Source organism: Centrocercus urophasianus, unplaced genomic scaffold (genome assembly GCF_019232065.1).
Source record: "Centrocercus urophasianus isolate 14NV4802_14NV808 unplaced genomic scaffold, USGS_Curo_1.0 seq_12, whole genome shotgun sequence".
Classification (NCBI taxonomy): Eukaryota; Metazoa; Chordata; class Aves; order Galliformes; family Phasianidae; genus Centrocercus; species Centrocercus urophasianus.
Genome location: NW_024884364.1, coordinates 42,192,081 through 42,211,158, shown reverse-complemented (window position 1 = coordinate 42,211,158; position 19,078 = coordinate 42,192,081). Strand labels below are relative to the sequence as shown.

General features: G+C 38.5%; 1 protein-coding gene across 2 annotated transcripts in view; it reads left to right on the top strand.

Moving 5' to 3' along the window:
* Positions 1-19,078, top strand: part of PHEX (phosphate regulating endopeptidase homolog X-linked) — a 94,483-nt gene that overhangs the window by 16,652 nt on the left and 58,753 nt on the right. For both annotated transcript variants that reach the window (XM_042810202.1, XM_042810201.1), the window contains 6 exons: positions 7,584-7,670; positions 7,932-8,158; positions 11,337-11,405; positions 13,149-13,265; positions 14,978-15,061; positions 15,358-15,503. In XM_042810202.1, coding sequence (XP_042666136.1) covers positions 7,584-7,670; positions 7,932-8,158; positions 11,337-11,405; positions 13,149-13,265; positions 14,978-15,061; positions 15,358-15,503 — 730 coding nt within the window. The remainder of the gene's footprint in view (positions 1-7,583; positions 7,671-7,931; positions 8,159-11,336; positions 11,406-13,148; positions 13,266-14,977; positions 15,062-15,357; positions 15,504-19,078) is intronic.

The following is a 19,078-nucleotide window of genomic DNA, read 5'->3' as shown; positions in this document are numbered from 1 at the left end:
AGGAGAACTGTCTGAAGGAACAGATTTACCTCTAAGAATAATATAATCTTGGTTTGACTGTACTTGTTCCTAACAAGTATATACAGCTTTGAAATATGTCATGCAATACTGTTGTTTGTACAACCTCTATGTTAAGTCTGGATGAGCTGACACAAAGGGTCTTCACCTCTGCAGGAGTCAGGCTTCCACACTGAAGAGAATAACAGATATATATATCAGATTTTCCCTTTTGAAGAGCTCATAACCTGGATTGTTTGTGTTGCAGTCTATTGATCTCACATTTTCATGCAGGAAGCCAGGGAAGTTACCATTGAACAAAGGATCACAACAGTGTTTCCATAATTTTAGATGCTGTGACCACTGCTTGTATTTTGAAAGCTCATTGTAGGCCTCATCCGTAACACTTGACCTCCTTCACTAACCCTGGGCTCTGAAAAAAAAAAAGAAATTGCAAACTAGATACTCTGAATGAATGTCAGCTGACCCCAAACCATTCTGAGATAATCCCTCTTGGAACACACAAGCTCACATTACTGTAATTAGGACTGTACAGTGTTCTAGCTATGATTTCCGTAACAGCAGCATGGCTTTTTGTTGCTTCCTCTCACATGGTGAGTGAATTATTTCTGTGCAAAATTGCTCTGTGAACTGCAATAAACCTGATTTCTTAAATCCAGTGCACTGGGAGTTTGAAGAAAGGGCAGTGCCTTGATGACACAGGTGGAGTCCTCAGTAAATGCCGGTGATGGTGCTGGTACAGGTGACTGCTTGGGCTCTAGGAGTTATGGCTGCTTTTCAGGGACTTCTTTGACATAATTCTTTAGTGTGAAGTAAGTGTGCATTCAGAGCTAGGCGATCTTAATGAGGACTAGATGAACCACAATTATGTCATGGCTTAGGGAACAACATTTTGCATGCAAGTGCTGTGTAATTTGTTGGATTGCCCAGTGTTTGACTTACCAAACATTTCCTTGCATGTATCTTTATTTTTAGTGTACTTTTTCATCTCCCAGTGAGTCAAAATGATCACTTATCCTTCCTCACTGGAGAAGATTCTGGGGACAAGTTTTGCTTTCAAAATGTAACTTTTTTTCCCCCCTATTTTTAAGCTGAAATTCCTCAGTGATGTAATTAAAACATCCTGCTGCTGGCAAAACGTCAGAGGATATCTTCCACATTTCTAAAAGATAACATGAATTTTGCTTCTTCAGAGAAGTAGAATAAAGACTGAGAAAGGAGATGTAAGTTAGATGTTAGAAGGAAATCCTTTACTCAGAGGTGGTGAGGTGCTGGCACAGCTGCCCAGAGAAGCTGTGGTGCCCCATCTGTGAAGGTGCTCAATGCCAGGTTGCATGGGGTCCTGGGTAGCCTGAGCTGGTGGGGGCAGCCCTGCCCATGGCAGCAGGTTGGAACTGGATGATCATTGAAGTCCCTTCCAACCCAAACCATTCTATGGTTCTATGAAACAAAACTTATGATTGATAGCTGGAGAGAGTGAACAGCCCCTGTAATTATTCAACAGTTTAAAAACCTGAACATTTTGGCTGTGGAGGGGTATTAAGGAGAACAACAGAGACTTCATTGTTCAAGAATCAAATGAGAAGTCCACCTTCTTTGACATGTGGTATTTGCAAGGAAAATCCTTTTCCACAAGCAGAGTTCCTTCATGTTGGCCTAAGAAACTGAAGATCATTGGGAATAGTAAACATTCAAGATGCAGAAAATATATTTTCCAGCTGCTGCTACTGAAACCAAAGGAAGAGAATGTTGTTGCATGAGATTTTGACAGCCTTTGCTGAAGGATGAGCCTCTTCTGCCTTTGGTTGAGTGAATGGGTGGGTATGGGTTGTACTCTTGGACTGCTTTCTGGAACTGTGCTGAGAACAATGCTTTGTAAATTGTTTTCAGCTGCAGTACTGAGCATCATCTGGACAATGCTGAGTAACTCTGTGACTGACATGAAAGACACGGTTGGGCTTTCAGTATCTCCAGAGCATTACGTTCTTTGAATCTTTGAATCAAATTCAGCATGATTTATGCTCTTAAAGCAACAGAGTTTAATTCAGCAAATCTCTGACTTGAGTTAGATTTGGAGGAATTAATCCTCTGTGGCTCACTTTCTTCATCTGCATCAGTGGATAATGGCTGCATCTTCTTGTTGTCATGTGTTTAAGAGTGCTTGGAGATCCTTATCCTTAGTAAAAAGTATAGGGTGCAGTGCCAGGAGCAACCATTAGATTATCTCCTGTGACCTTGTATCACAGGCAATTGCATTACCCATGTATGCAGCTCACTAACTTGTGCTAGAATAAAACAGGATTCACACTGGGCTAAACCTTATCTTTGAAAAAAAATAAATCAAGTCTTGAAGATGTTAAGGGGTTGAGAAGCCACTATCTCCTCTGGCTATTTGACCAGTGGTTAATCACTGCCACCGCTGAATTCATCTTCATAATCTGGTGACTGGCTTTCCTTGCACCTCTTTTTAGTAGACTGAAGATCTCTTTGGCACCAAGCATTTTCTTGTGGCAAGATATTTCTTATTCTAATCTCACTACCCTTCCACCATCTTTTGTGAAACAAAACAAATCAGTAAATCAAGTTCTTAAAGTCTCTTACTGCATGGCTTTTTTTTCCCCAGTTCTCAAGGCACTCCACTCAAAGAAAAACTCATTGTTTTTAAAGCATGGGCAACAGAGTGCATGCAGCATTCCAGTCTCTCTCCAACGTGTGTACAACAATAAATCACCTGCCCAGTTTTGTACTTCTCTGCTTTTGCAGTCCAAGACCTTGCTTTCTCCAACATTACCCTGGGATTTTATGCTGAGTTACTTGCCTCCTTCTAGCTTTTCACTCTCCCAGGGTTAAAACTTTCCAGGAAATGGGCTGTCCCACTGGGGCTTTTGTATAGAATTTTTTAATTAAGAAAACCCTGAATGTATCCCACTGGAATATTCTTTTTCTTCAAGGTAAAAAGCATGAGAATGTACTTCAAACATTATTAGGTATCACTGTACAAACACTTCAGTTTGCATTTTCCATGTACAGCGGATGTTTGTAGGATAAAGACAAAAGTGAATGGGAAAATAGTGCTACTGTTTTCACTAGCAGCATGTAGTCTCCATACCTACGGTCGGAAAGTGCAGCAAAACCTAATGTTACCTCTTTAGATCAAGAAATAAGCTTAGCTAATAACACAGTCTAATTGCATTTCTGGAAGAGACTGTGTATGCAGAGTCATACAGTCTAATAAAACACAGAATATATATGCAGTCTGCAGATCAGGATCCTTATGACCCAAATCTCTGTTTCTAATCTGAATATGTGATACACATGCTTCTTTTCCCCACAAATCTGTGCAACTCCTGTTTCTTGTACTCCAAGTCAGAAGGTAAAAAAAAGGTACAGGATTTCTCAATGCTGTAAATAAAGCACGGTGGTTGAAAACTAAAGCTGCATAGGACAGTAGGCTGGAAAATCAACAACAGCTAGAAATGGAAATTAAGATTAAAGGTAACATTTAGCCACAATGTTATTCTTAGCCACTTTAGAATAGTATGTATTTAAATACACACATGCACACACACAAAATAGCAAAGCTTACGTTGTAAAGTTCTTTGCTCTCACTTTCAGAAGCAGATGATTGCTATTTACTGTAGGGTTGTGAACCACAGGAAGCTGGCTTTTTTTAGCTCGCTTGTCCTGGAAAAGCACCGTCTGAATGACACTCAATAAAGACCTTCCTTCCTTCCCTTCCAAACCCAACACCCCATCCCCAGCTGTGGCTATTTTCCTTGACTGCCTGTCTGAGCGTTCATAGCTCAGACCACTGAGGATTGTTCCAATCATGGGATGATTTCTGTTGGTGATGCTGAGTCTCTGTGTTTTGTAAAAGGGCCGTGGAGTGTGATGATGTAAGCCTGTCTGACCCAGACTGTCACAAGTAAAAGAACTTTGGTTTGCAGTGCAAACATCCCTGTACTCAGAACCTTGGTAGAAAAAAAAAAAAAAAGAATGATGAAGCAATGTGTGACCTTAGGAACCTTGGGATAGCAGGAACAGTTTTAACCAGTTTTTGACTGTGCATGAGATAGTTTTTTAATGAGATGAGTTATGTTGGCTTAGCAGTGTGAAGCAGAATTACCAGTAAGTTTTGACATTTGCCATAACTAAGTTTTATGTGAAGGCAGATATAAATCTTGCCTCTGAGCATCCTGTGCATACAGAAACATAGACAATGAGGTGCTTAGATCAATAGCACAGTTCAGGATTCTTTTTATTCCTAAGAGAATAACTCTGGAATTAATTTGGAAGGAAGCAAAACAGCATGGCTGAAGAACAAGAGCTGCTTTGCTCTTTGCCCAGAATACAATTTGCTTTCCAAGCTGCAAGAGCACACTGCTGTCTCATGTTAAGCTTTTCATCAATCAGGACCCCCAGGTCATTTTCTGCAGGGCTGCTCTCAAGACTGCTCCTTCCAGTCTGTACAGATGCATGGGATTCCTTTGGCCCAAGTGCAAAACCTTGCACTTTGCTGTGTTGAACTTCATTAGATTCACCCAGGCCCACCTTTCAAGGCTGCTGAGGTCCCACTGAATGGCATCCCTTCCTTCCACTGTGTCAACTGCACCACTCAGCTTGGCGTCCTCAGCAAATTTGCTGAGGATGCACTCAATTCCATCACTGATTCACCAATAAAGATGTTAAAGAGCGCTGGTCCCAAGACATCATCTATATAGTATATATCATCTAAATGTCATCATCTACCTCACCTCATTCTTTACAAAAGTGAAGGAAGAGTTCCAGGCTTATTCTACCACATAACAAGGTGATTTGATGGGAAAACTCCAGGTCTGATTTTGACATGATTTTATGGAGATGTATTCCTAGAGTTGATTTTATTTTATTGGATCTCCTCCTCTGTATTGTTCCTGAGCTTTAGCTGGGACTTACTGAATTTTATTAGTTTCAAAATTTCATGTCTGTGTAGCTCACTGACAAGGAACTGAAGTTATTACAATAGTTTTAATAGCAGTGTGTTTTTTCATCTTTGGTTTTATATAGGTTTCATTTATAGTTCCTCTTTAAATGTCATTCTTAAAACATGAACTGGTCTGATTGTTCTACTAAGGATCGTGGACACTAGAGATATGTGTCAGTGATTGGTATTATATTCTATTTAACAAGCTGAGAAATACTAAGAACTTAAAGATTTGAAACCAAAGCTATTAACAAACTTGCTGGACAGGATTCAGTATTGAAAATCTTACCCATAAATAAAAGTAAAATGATATCATTAGATTTCTCAAACAAGATCTTTTTTTTCTCCTCATGGAGAGAAAAGTTTGGACGAAGAGAATAGTTGGCATTTGTTCATCACTGTAATAATCTTTGACAAATAAGTATTTCAATGTCACTGTATGGTCCCCTGAGTGTAGGTGCTCTGATGGGTATAGGTGAGAGGTATCTGAGAGATCGGTCATGGCAGGTTCTTGAATAGGCTCTATGTGGAAGAGGTCTGATTTTACCATAGCTGTTGTCTTAAAGTCTCAGTGGTCTTCTGATGATTTTGGCAGACCACTGGAAGTCCACTGCATTTTGTTCTACCTTATATTTGTGGTATGTTTTTTAACTCCAGCACAGCATCACATAGGACCAATGTGAACTATGTCTTTGCTCATAAACCCTGTTGAAACCCAGAGGGATACCTACTGAGGAGTATAGTGTAGGAAAAGTAATCTGTAAGTTTTCAAGGCTTCTTAGCTCTGGCTGAGCACTCAACAGGAGGCAATTGAGAAGTTTCCTGCAAAGCCATTCTTTCTAGTGGTTCCAGTAAGAGTAAGGTAAAGCTGGGAGTGACCTGTTTGGGTTTCACAAAACCACATTAGGTCCAGCAGAGTTTGCTAACTCATTTTCCATCCCATGCTCAAGTGCTGCCTTGCTTCTCTTGTTAATGGAAGTGCTCTTGCTGTGCTGTACCTGATCTGACAGATGTTGCTGAAGATGTGTTTAGGCATAGTATGTGTGTGTGCAACAACCTGTTGGCTGATTTATAGCTTGGATAAATGGCTTGAAGCAGCTGACAACAGACTACTGAGATTCAGATGCACTTTGCATGATATTTCACTTCCATGCATAATGAGGACAGCAAGAGAGATGACAGCTTTGAAAAACTAGTTTGGCCTTCCAGTACAAAAGGACTTGACATTTAAGTTCTCTACTATGAGAGTGGTGAGGTGCTGAAACAGGCTACCCAGAGGTTGTGGATGCCCAGACCCTGGAGGTGTTCAAGGCCAGGTTGGATGGGGCCCTGGGCAGCCTGGTCTAGTATTAAATGCGGAGGTTGGTGGCCCTGCCTGTGGCAGGGGGGCTGGAGATTCATGATTCTTGAGGTCCCTTTCAACCATGGCCATTCTGTGATTCTGTGATTCTGTGACATCTATGGTAAGGGAGCCATATAACGCAGCTTCTCATGTAACAGTTTCAAACTTGGCCTTCTGTATCATTCACAGAGCTGAAGCTGTGGGTGTCTAATGGACAAAAGGGCATTTTTGGTGAAAATAAAGCCAGTAGTCTGGCTTCTGGAATCCTTTCATCTTCTCCTATGACACAGAATGTCAGCACCAGGGGCTGAGCCACCTGAAAAATTCCTGGGTTCCTGCCCTTTGTGCTAGCTCCCAGTCCCTCCTCTGATCAGAGTTGGCTCTTTCTGAGAGAAAGTAGTGAACAGTGCCGGCTGTATTTATAATAATCTTTTTAGAAGTATGTATATCCTCGTCGCAGATGGAGGCTGAGGCACTGCATACTTCACTTGTAAGAAGAAGGCAGAAAGACATTTACTGATTTAAAATAGATGTAAGACGGCAATTTGAACAATGATGACAGTGACTCAACACGATTTGAAATGGCTAAGTATCCTTGACTATTTGCTACGCAGAGGCTAGGGAGTGCGTAATGAATCTAAGCTCAAATCTTAGAGAAGCTACCGTAGTTTAAAAAACAATATCTCACTTGCTGAGGATCTGTTGTCAAGGTGTCATCACATCCCAGATGAATATTGGTTCAGGCGTTAAGTAACCTCTAGAAGTGTTTATTCTCAAGGGGAGATTCTGGTGTGCAGCCAGCTGCTTTGCTGGAGCTCTTAGGCTGCTTCCTATTTAGGGGGTAGTATGATTGACTCATAGTCAAGCAGCTTAGAATTGGATCTATTGAATAAGGTGTCTGTGATCTGTTCTCTGAGCATTCAGTTTGAGACAATGTGGTGGTCATTGACTGTATTTGGTGAAACCTTGGTTGTTATCAGTCTCAAGGACAAGGTCTTTTGCACCTCACTGCATTCACTAAGCCTTGGGAATAATGACCAGTCTGAGTAAGGGGGCAAGGAGTGCACTGTCATAGTAATTCTGTGTGGAGGTAGAAAAAACTAAAAATATCTCTTTTATCTGTGTTGTAGCCTAAGAAAATGAATGTGAAGCCTCATCCCCAGTTAGCTAAGTGCTGTGACTGAAGTAAACACTGAGATGGGAAAGCAGACGGTATGCACATTTTAAAATGTATTGAAAAAACATCAATTCTTTTTTCAGCATTGCTTGAGAAACCGATCAGCAAAAGACAGGACAGTGAAGCTGTACAGAAGGCCAAGATCCTTTATGCATCCTGTATGAATGAGAGTAAGTGATCTGATTTGGGAACACCTGTGTATTACCCATGTTTATACAGGCAGGCCGTTATGCTCTCCACTGGGCTCTGTGAGGCTTTGTCCAGGACTGCCATGCCAATGTGTTCACAGACAGAGCAGAGGCACTGGATTCAGCTATTTGTTTTTTCCTACCTGGAAATCCATCAGTGCCAATAAATCTTTGCTTCTCCTGTGGCCTTTGCTGGATTTGAATCACGTGGAATGTAATTGTTGTCACACTTTGACATTTCAGATAAAATTGAAAAAGCTGATGTGAAACCACTGTTAAGCATTCTGAGGCATTCCCCTTTTCGCTGGCCTGTCCTGGAATCTAACATTGGACCAGAGGGGCTGTGGTCAGAGAGGAGGTTTAGCTTAGTGCAGACCCTGGCAACACTTCGTGGTCAATACAGCAACTCTGTCTTCATCCGTTTGTATGTGGCTGCTGATGACAAAGTCTCCAACCGGTATATCCTGAAGGTACAGCACAGCATATCTATTAGTTTACTTTGCATGGCATTTTGTGATCTCATTTTTTGAAACAAGTGTACAAGCCAAATGCTTACATTTGACTATTGTTGCTATTATCTACCGATTTGCAGACGTACGTAAGTGCCAATTCATGGGAATGAAGTAACCATTAGATTACACGTGCATTGAAAAACATTTGTGTAAAGGATATTTTCTCCTTTCAAATGATAAAAAAAAAAGGTAAAGTATGTTCCCAGAGTCCATGTGTGTGAAAATTAGAGATGTGGATATCTTGTCCTCGCTATTCTGGATGCTGAGTATGGCTACTTATCTATGAAAATGAAGAATGGTGCATCGGTCACAAATATTTTGAACTTGATATATTTTTCTTGAACAGGAAACATGTTATATTGTGCTTATACAGCACCTTACAACAACAACAACAAAATAACTCGAAGTCTTCCAAACTGGAAATACAGAATATGTCTTTTACTGAAATTCTTTTGTTTTGGAGCAAAGCATAAAGTTTATAGCACATGAAATGATGAAATTACACATTTGCTTAGATTAGTGAGAAAAAGACCAAAATCAAAATTGCCTAGCTGTAGTCTGACAGAACTCTAGAGAGAATTGCAACACTTACTATGAGATGTCATCATGGCAAGATCCAGTGCCTGGGTCAAATGCATTGTTGTTTTTTAAGAAATAGAGTTGAATAACAAGAGTAGATCAGCTCTCTGCTGCTATGAGAATGTAATTTATAAAGGCCAGAGAGAAAGGACAAAGAAGAAAGGTATGCCACTGTTAATCACAGAAAAGTAGTATCTGTGGTCCATACATTGGTAGTATCCTGGCTAGCTGCAGAGGCATATCCAGGAATACATTTTATATGGGACTCAAGCAAGAGTTCGGGGTGGTGGTATGGATGTTGTTTCTGAATCAGTACTTTGAAAGGACCTTTGACTGCAGCTTTGGACTGGTATGAAATTCAAGGGTAAATTTTCTTCATTTCTAAGGATTTTTCCTGCATGGTCAAGGCAACTACAGATCAACAGTTTCCTGCTTTAAGGATGTCATTCTACTAAGATGCCATTCAGTTCCTGTTAGGATTGCTTTGGCTGAAGATTTAAGGAAACTGAAATGGTAGAATCAAAAGAGGAAATATTTAGCTATCTCCTGTCATACTTCTGCTTTTAGTCCATGAGATCTGCCAGGAGAGGGTTTGGATAGGTCTGTAGGGCTTGTTCTTTGAAAATGAATTATATCTTGCAATATGTTCATTTGGTATGCTTAGCGGCCCCTGTGAATCGGGTGTCTAAATAACTGAAATTCTACATCCTCTGAATAACATACTATTCCTTGGGGAATTCTGTTTTTATTGTTAATCTGATTAAGATCTTGATCAGCGGAATGCATCAGCCAGTATTCTACTTTGTCAGTGTTTTAACAAATTCCCAGGAGTGCAGCTGTACCAGGGAGTATTTCAATCTGCTTGTGAAAATGGATCGATTGCAAAATTCTGTCTTTGTTCAGCATTGCAAAAGCATGAATGGATCAGAAAAACAGGAGGTTCTCCAAATAATGTTTTGTTCAACATTCAATATAATATTCTTTTTTCTTGAAGAAGTTGATTAGCTTTTTTGTTAGTATCTCATGTTTGTGGTGTATTTCAATGGATTATCAAATCTGACTCTTAAGCCAGAAAAATTTGGATGAGCACTTAAAGCAACAGTGACGTAGCTGAAATAGACCAAATAATCTGAAGTTAACAACTGCCAGGACATGCATCTGCAAAGCATGAGAGTATAGAGGGTTTTTTTTTCTTTTCTTTTTGCTTCAGTATATGGAAGAAAGGTATTACTGTTTTTCAAAGGATCAGAATTGCGCTGAACATCACTGCTTCAGTGAACATCTGCTTTCAGTAGATGATTTGTTTTATGTTGTTTGTGGTGTATCTTAAAGCAAAGAAGATATTTATTTACTCATTTGAGATTCTATTTGCATTTAATTGGGTAATTTTTTATAAATGTAGAAAGTGTGAAATATAAATGCTGTAGGATATAGATTACATAGGCTTTTGTGAAATAGTATGAATAAATACCATATTTCTTCACTACTTTTAAAAAACAAATGAAACAGCAGAATAATAGTCTTAGAATATCAATTTTTTTTTTTTTCCTTTCACATCAATATCTTTTTTGGAATTTGGAAGTTGGCTGAATTATGCTATCAGATTTGGCTTCTATACTCTAACTCAGTTGATCATGTTGAAGTGTCTTACGAAATTTCTGTTTCTAGTATGAATTTTAAGAAATCTGCTTCACTGTGATTTTTGGCTGGTTAAGAACTTGAAACATTATGCACGTGTTCCCATGTTGTCATCATTTCATTCAAAAGACTAAGCAAACCCATTAAACTTTCAAGTGTGATTTTAGAAATTAAGTTGAAGACCTTATCCAACAGTAGGGTAACTGTAGGCCAGCAAGTCTGATCATAGTTTGAATCAGAAATATTTAAAGCCTGTGTCTGCCATACATCTTTATCTAATGTATTGGAAGCATAACAATTTCCCATGCATGCAATGACTTCTGAGGCTGGAACCCAGCTGTACTTCTGTTCAAAAAGCCATATACTCATTACGACACTCAATGCTGGCCTAGTGTGAAGCTCAAATGCATGAACTTAATTTCTGTCAAAGTAGGCTAACGATGCTTTCCAGGCACACAGCAGCTGACAAGCTCCAGCAGCTAATGGACATTTGGTCCATACACTAAGTTTTCTGTCCAAAATTGATTCTTGTGCCCCTGAAATACAGGTAACATGAATAGTTGTCTGCACTCATTGTTTGATCCCATAGACTCACTCCTTTTACATTACCCTACTTGCTAATGGAGCCATGAACAGATAAATCAGGCTGGTGACATTTTGCTGTAGTACGTGGTTCAAGGTACTGAGGGTAGCATCTGAGGCTTCCCAGATGGCATTAATATGATTAAGGTAACATCTATCAGCACAGCATAGCTTTTTTTTTTTTTTTAATTAAGTGAAAATCAGGCAATTTTTCAGGAATGTATTATGTATTAGATATTTACATTTATTGCTATTGAGAGAAATATGCAAACTCTTTCAAGGTTGCTAATATGGCTACCTTTAATTATTAAATGCTTTTTCTTGTTATTTTTAACAGCTAGATCAAGCAAGCCTATCTCTCTCATCTCGAGAGGATTACCTAGAAAACACCACAGAAGCTAAATCCGTAAGTAATACCAACTAAAACTCAAAATATCTATTTTTGTTATTGTAGATTTTGCTTTGTTGAGCTCCAGTCTGGGAAACAGCTATGGTTTGGTTGGATTTAGATTTTTCAAGATATTTCCTATTAGGAAAAAAACCTCAGCCACAAGCACTACTGCTACAAACACTTGCAAAGTTTCTCAAATGAAAATTTTAATAAGAAACGGCGTCCCCTGATCCTTTACTTCCCTTTTAGAACACACCTCTGGAAATCATCAGCCACCCGCCTGGTTTTGTACTTTCAGCATGTAAACATGAAGACAGAAGACCATGTGCTTCAGGTGCTCTCTGCAGTCTGAGACTTGCAGAGCTGTGTCCTTATGAAGGACCATCTAGGATTCCAACAGTTGCCTGGGGCACCCTGCATTCAAGGACAGCTGTCAGAGTTCATTAGCAGCTGCTACAGCTACCCTCACCTTAGCCTTCACCTGACTTGATGTCAATGAGAGTCTCCACAATTACTGAGAGGTCCCAGAATTTCCTAGACCACAGACAAAGAACCCAGAAGCTCAAGTCTGTCTCATGAAAACGGAGCCCAGATGCTGCTCTGTCAGTTAGCTGCTCTCCTGGCCAGATATCTATCATCAAATTAGCCTGAATTTATTTAATGAAGGGAACTTGAACTCCTCAACAGATCTCAGTGCTTCATTTCCTCTTCTTCCCTTTCTCTTTATTATTTCTCAGTACTCCGCCATAGCTTATTAAGAAATTTTCTTGCTGCTTTTCTGTGGAAAACAAAGATCAACTGTTGATGTACATGTATTGATATTTGATAATGCCAACATCTTTTTCATCTTCCTTTGATGAAGGCCTGTGGGCAGTGTCCAGCACATACAGCCCAAAGTTCATGGAAAACAAGCACTTGGATTGTCACGGGGGCAAGTTACTGCTTTTGTTAAGGTCTTACAGTATTGCTTCCATTTTAATTTCTCTGAGAAGCTAGTGAGATTTTAGCCACATCCACTTGAGCAGATGCCAGTATCCAAAGAACAGTATCTATTTAAAAATTACAGATGGTAATATGCCAGGAAATGCTTTTGCTTTTGGGACACTACAGACCAGCAGGAGCTGGTAGGATCCCTTTCAAACTTCTGAAAGGTGGTGCTGGAGAAGAGATAGCACAGAAATCACTGCAGTATAATGACTGATACATGCAGCATTTTCATTGACATTTGTGTAGACACACTAGGCTAAACAGTTTTTTTTTAGGATAGCTGGATGGCACAGAGCACTTTTGTAGGTACTTGTGTGCTGTAGCAGAAACAGAGGAAGGAGGTCTCTTTGCTTCCCTATCTTCTCATCCACCAAGCTTACATCTGTCTGTAAGTACTTCAGTCCTGTGCTCATTACTGTGCGAGGTTGCAAAAACATACACATTGTCTAATTCCATTGTAAGAGCTCTGTGTTCTCAGCCAAGTCCAGAAATATCATTTGCACTTCCCAAGATGTATATACTCTGTGAATCACAGCAGATCGCTCTGTCTGTCATCCACAGTATGTTTATGGCATTATTTCCCCTTGTCTCTTCAATGGAAATGGACACTTGAGGTAAGGGAACTGTAACTCTGGTTGCAAGAGTATGAAAGTACAGTGTATTCATCTCCTTGCTGTCAGCTGGATATTTATGTCCTAGTGCTACAGCTGTGTTGAAGTGCAAATCCTGAGATAATTTCCTTTTTTTTTTCTTTTTCTTCTTTTTCCCCAGTACCGAGATACATTTTTGCAGTTCATGGTTGACACAGCAGTGCTTCTGGGTGCAAATGCTTCACGAGCTGAATCTGATATGAAGTCAGTCCTAAAGCTGGAAGTTAAAATAGCTGAGGTTGGTAATTTTATGTGGAATTGAAAATTGCTTTAAAAACCAAGGGCTATCCTGTTTCAGAATGGAAAGTTGTTACATTAACAACCTTAGCAATAGTATTTTTTGGAGGAATGGAGCAAATCTGATGGAAGAAAATGAAGTGTCTTCTTGCTTTAGTTAATTGCTAAATTGAATATATATTCTCAAGGGCATTGGGTGAAGAATTAAAAAAATAAAACAAATTAACAAAGCCCTTAGCCAAAAATAATCATAGAATCATTAAGGTTGGAGAACTGGAGGCCATCCACAACAGCAGTAATGCAGAGTTTCCATCTCTCTGCTGAATGTAGAGACAAAATTTTGTCAAAGCTCCTCATGAAAGCAGATATGTTCAGGAACAAGAATTGTTGTATAATCCCTAGTAAGCACAATTAATTATATAATCATCATACTGTGTTTTGAAAACAGATAGTCTTGTTTGTTGCTTGGGCTTTTACTGTATCCTTTGTTCCTGTGTACTCTTTTTAAGTGAACGTATATCACGGAGAACTTCTGTGCTTGGGAAGAGAGACAGAGGGAATAAAAGAATGATTTTTGATTTAGGGATGAGTGGCATGCTCCGAGAGATCTTACTGTGTCCAAGGAAGATTTCAAGTAGATTTGAGTTACTGGAGGAAAAGGAAAAATTTAGAGAGGAAGAAAGCAAGCAAGTTCAAGAAGAGTTTATAGATCTGCCATATAAAAGGAGAAGAAAATATTTTTTGCCTGTATTGCTTGAGCAACATTTAAACTGTAGACATTTACTGCCGAATTTTGTTTGGAGATCTTCCAGCTGTTTGGTTAGTCTTGTGTCAATTTCTGCCCTGTTTAAATTCGGCACCATAAAGCCTGTTGCACAGTATTTGCCTTAGAGCTGGGCTGGCACTGGCATCAAGAATTCTTGTTTTACTTGAACAGTGAGAAAATTTGTATTTTTATCTTGTAGTTGTTTAGTTTCTTCATTATGACCCAGACAGACACCTTGGAATTTGAATATCCCTTGTCAATTATAAAAGGGCTTCCTTTGTATTTAACAATTCTTTTGCTACATCCTTGGATTTTAACTCTGTAGAGGATCCTGAGGCCTGACTGTTCTGGTCACCCAGATGAGAGATTCAGTTGGTGAATGCTTTTGTTCATTTCTGGCCTATGTACTCAGATTTCCTGCCATGGAAATCAAGATAGTTGGTTTAAAGAAAGAAGAAACTGATGTATATCTGACACTTCCTCCAGGTGTAGCCAGGACAGAGAAGGGCACATGTTCAAATCCAGGAGACAAGATATGTTTCCAGCATATTTGTTCTCAGATTTGACATTTAAAACTGAATAGTTTGTAGCTGATAGGATGAATGATATTAATGATCTAGGTGTGCTTTTAGCTTTTATGGACCCACATTTGTTTCCTTGGTATAATCAGAGCTAAAATTGGTCTAAAGTGTTCAGAGAAGACATGCAGCATATCAGATTCCCCAGTAATGAGTTAAACTGGCAATGAATCTTATTTAATTTTTCTGAGTTAAACACCATCTTCAGAAAGGGAAGCTAACGTCATGAATGCTTGGAAAATGGGTAGTTATGTACTTCTTCACTGGGTTTGTGGTGGATAGTAACGATGTAAGATAAGATTCTCGGAAGATGAGCCTTGATTTCATCATGTGTTTTTTTTTCTTGTTATTACTTCTTTTTTTCTCCAGATCATGATTCCATATGAAAATCGAACAAGTGAAGTGATGTACAATAAGATGAACATATCAGAGCTTAGTGCAATGATTCCACAGGTTCGTTGGGGAAATTATTCTTTTTATTTCTGACCTACATAATTAAATATGCCTTTAGTGTAGGGAGATAGCATGTTAAAGGAGTGTTATTAGGAATGTATGCACTCTGTTACAATATATGTTCTTTTAAATTCAGTTATGACTTCATGAGGTTTGAAACTGTGGAAAGATGAGCTGCAATAATTTCTAAATTTTTAATAAGTAAAGCTTTAAAGACACTATCTCAAACGTGATTTAATCAATAAATTATCTCTCTTCATAGAGTGCTTTAACCAGTCTTTTCTTTGTCATTTCAGTTTGACTGGCTGGGATACATCAAGAAGGTGATCGACACCAAGGTCTACCCTGAGCTCAAAGATATAGGTCCTTCAGAAAGTGTGATTGTCCGTGTTCCCCAGTACTTCAAAGATTTATTCAGGATACTTGAAAATGAAAGGAAAAAGTAAGGCTCCAAATTCATGACTGGACATTAAATGCTGGGCTATTTCTGGGATCTTTAGGTACTTCCCAGATGCTAGGAATCAAATCTCTAGGAAAAGGTCTCCCTATTTTTGTCTGAAAGAAGATAGGTGTATTCCCTTCTGGGCAGCAGGAGAATTTAGTCTCAGGCACCTTTATTAGCTCAAAACAATGTTTTACTGCTTTTTGCAGATCCATTCAGCCTCTCTTGCTTGAATGGGGTTTTATGTCTTGCAAAATCATTTACATCTCTAGAAAAATGCAGGCAGCTCACATTAAATGCAATAGATGTGCTCTGCACAGGGAAGCAAGACAGCCTCTGGCAGTGTGATGAAAAAAGGGTGTATAAAGATGATATTCTATTTGAAAGCATCTTTGTTGATGACGTATGAGCCATTTCTGTAATAATTTACTCTCTGCTCGGGTGTGTTGCTGAACTCTTAAAAAATATTTTCAAGCTGTTTTCTCTAAAAATCATTCCTTGTTGATGGTACAGGATGGCCACAACTAAGGTTATATTTCAGAACAGAATAATTCAGAATGTTCTTATGTTGTTGATCTTTGCCTTCAATGACAAAGCTTACGTTGATTCATAATATTTGTAAAAATAAGAAGCAGATCAAACAGTAAGAAACATAAACACGATCATTTGTTTTGCCTAGAGATTGTCAAACATCCTTGCTTTCCAAAATTCGGACAAATATTGTTAGCATATCACAAATTTTAGTTTGCTGAAGAAAGTCTTCTACATTGTTTTGGTTTTCCAGGCTTTCTATCTCATAAATTTTGTTATGTCAGTGGGGATAAGTGGTGATTTAGAGGATACATGTGTACCAATAAACAGAAAGATAGTTACTCTTTGTGTGCAAATACTATTCCATACAAATCTATTCTGCAACTACACAGTAAATACCTGAGGGTATTCACAATGATGTCATAACATTTCCATATGGGATAAAGCCTAAGAACGTAACAAGGGTATTTTCTTATGGGTAATCTCATTTTTCATTCTCCATATGGTATTTGAAAGGTTAAAATAATGCAAATAATACGAATTTGGTTTGTTTTATTAAATACTGTCATGGATCAAATTTCTAGTAACAAGGGTTATTTTCCCCCTGCCCCTCTTTCCCCCCAGCCTTCCAGTTACCAGTTTGTTGATGGTGCTGGCACTATAGTTGAAAGTAATAAATAAGATACAGTGAGATGCATTCTCATAATGGAAATGTTTACAGCTGCTGTAGAAAGTAGCTTTACCGTTCTCATGGACGTCAGAATCAATAACTGCTTTACCTTGCCTCATCTTACTGCATATTTACAGTATGGAACAATTAATACAGTACTCCTCAATTCCTGTGTTATAAAGAGGAATTTTCTTTAGAGAGAGATGGGGGCACTAGATCTCCTTTCTGGTCTTGTGTTTCTTTTGAAAAGTTAGTTGGAGAGTTAAGTTATGGTAATTTAACTGGAACTTTTGCCTCTGGCAAGAGAAAAATTTTCAGTATTTTAATCTGATTCTTCACTCAATTATGAATACAGTTTCCAAACAGATTTCAAAAATTGTGAAAAAGATCTTTTTTTATTAAAATGCCAATTAATGTGTCTATCTATTTCAGATTAAATCTATCCTCTTTAATTGCGACGATGTCTATTCATTAAAATATATTACAAACTCTCAGAATCTTACTTGAGCAACCTACTTTATTTCCAGACAGGGTTGAGCCTTCCTCAGCAGATATCCATGAACGCTGGTATAATTTTAACTGTCCCAGCAGACAAGCTCTCTACCACTTCCTTTGGGAGTGTGTATCACAGTGATGGTCATATTGGTTCAGCAGCGGTCAGCCTACACTTCTTTCTGTAACAGTTGTTTTGAAGTTAAAATAGGGAACTGTGTACTGTAATCTCAAATCCCAAAGGCTACAACAACAAATGCTCTGGTCTCATCAGAAGCACAAAGATCTGTGCTATTTTTGTGCTGGTTTTCACTCCATGTGAAGAGGCTAGCATCTCTGAGCCTCATATTATTTGGATGAAAATAACCCTCGAATAGGCACTGAAGGCGTTTCTTAATCAGAAAGTGTCATTTTTCAACCTGAATGAAGATAATTGATTTTAAGTTCACATAGCTGACTGAAAAGATAAAAATTGTTATTGAAATAAGTAAACAGACCTTAATAAAACTGAAATTCTTACCTCTCCTACCAGAAACAAAAACATCAAAACCCACAAACAACAAAACCTTTGCCTACAATCTTATCCCCCCAATCCTGAAGGTGTAAATCCTCTTGGGCTTGGAAGTGAAACCTTCCTGTTTTATGCATTGTATGCATCAGTGGATGCAAGTGTGATTACAATTAGGGATTTTTATCATCTCATCAGAGAGCTAGGTTTCAGGATGTGTCAGCTTTTCTTTCCCTCTCAAATTAGAACAAAGCTCAATTAATTGTGGGCTATTTCCTGGGACAGACATTCCCCCTCATCATTTATGCCTTATACTAAATACAAAAGTTTTTTTAATTCCCATGGATATTAATGTTGTTGAATAAGTCACCTTTTCAGGACTCTTTCTTTACAAATTTCAGTCTTTCATTCACTCTCAATTTGACAGAGGTTCCTTGATTTGAATGTAAGGGCAGACACCTCTAGATGAGAACAAGAAGTACACAGAAGAAGGAATTGACTTTTTGTAGCAATTAAGTATTGAATTGTAACATATAATTGGTTTACGGTAGCTGTCTACTTAGCTGAACTTTTTTTTACTAAAGAATTTGATGGAAATTGTATCTTTAAACCTTTCAATATACTCAAATATATGTATACACAATATATATACTCAATTTTAATATATATACTTACATAAATACTGATTTAAATCTACAAAATTGCATTCTAGTAGAGTGAGGGATTGAGTAGGTGCTGTGGGAGCAAGGGTGCCTCAAATGCATGAGGCAGGTACAAAGAGACTGGTGGAATTCAGACAACTTATAAAAGAAATGAGAGCTGTATTCTTTGGGGGTGTGTTTCTTGCTATTAACTGAGGAAACTCTACATCATAAAAAATGTGATAATGGGAAAATCTGTGCTTTCTGGTATAGTTGAGCAGGTTGAAATACATTTTTAATGACCCTAAGCATTTTGTCAAAATGATTCAATCATCCATTTAGAGCTAATTGTTTTGTCTGTTGTAATGTATACTATGCTATAAAGGTGTATTACTTGTGCTGGAAGTTTGAAAAGCTTTTTTTGGATATATTTTATGAATATTGTAAGGATTTACAATACAATTACACAAATACAATTTACAAGGTTTGATGCATTTCTATAATGAAAAAGAAATTATTGTTTCTATCAGGAAGAAGGGTTAAGTGGCACAAGCACACAACTGCTCCTGGTGTGGTGTCCCACTTAGTGTCTGCACACGGTCAGACATGTGCTCAGTCACTAATAGACAATATGTTGCTTCAAGTTGCCGTCTTCACCTCACTGTCATCTCCCCAGCTGAGGGACCAAGAGCTTAAGCTTGCAGCAATGATCTTTCTTGAGCTGGAAGTGCTA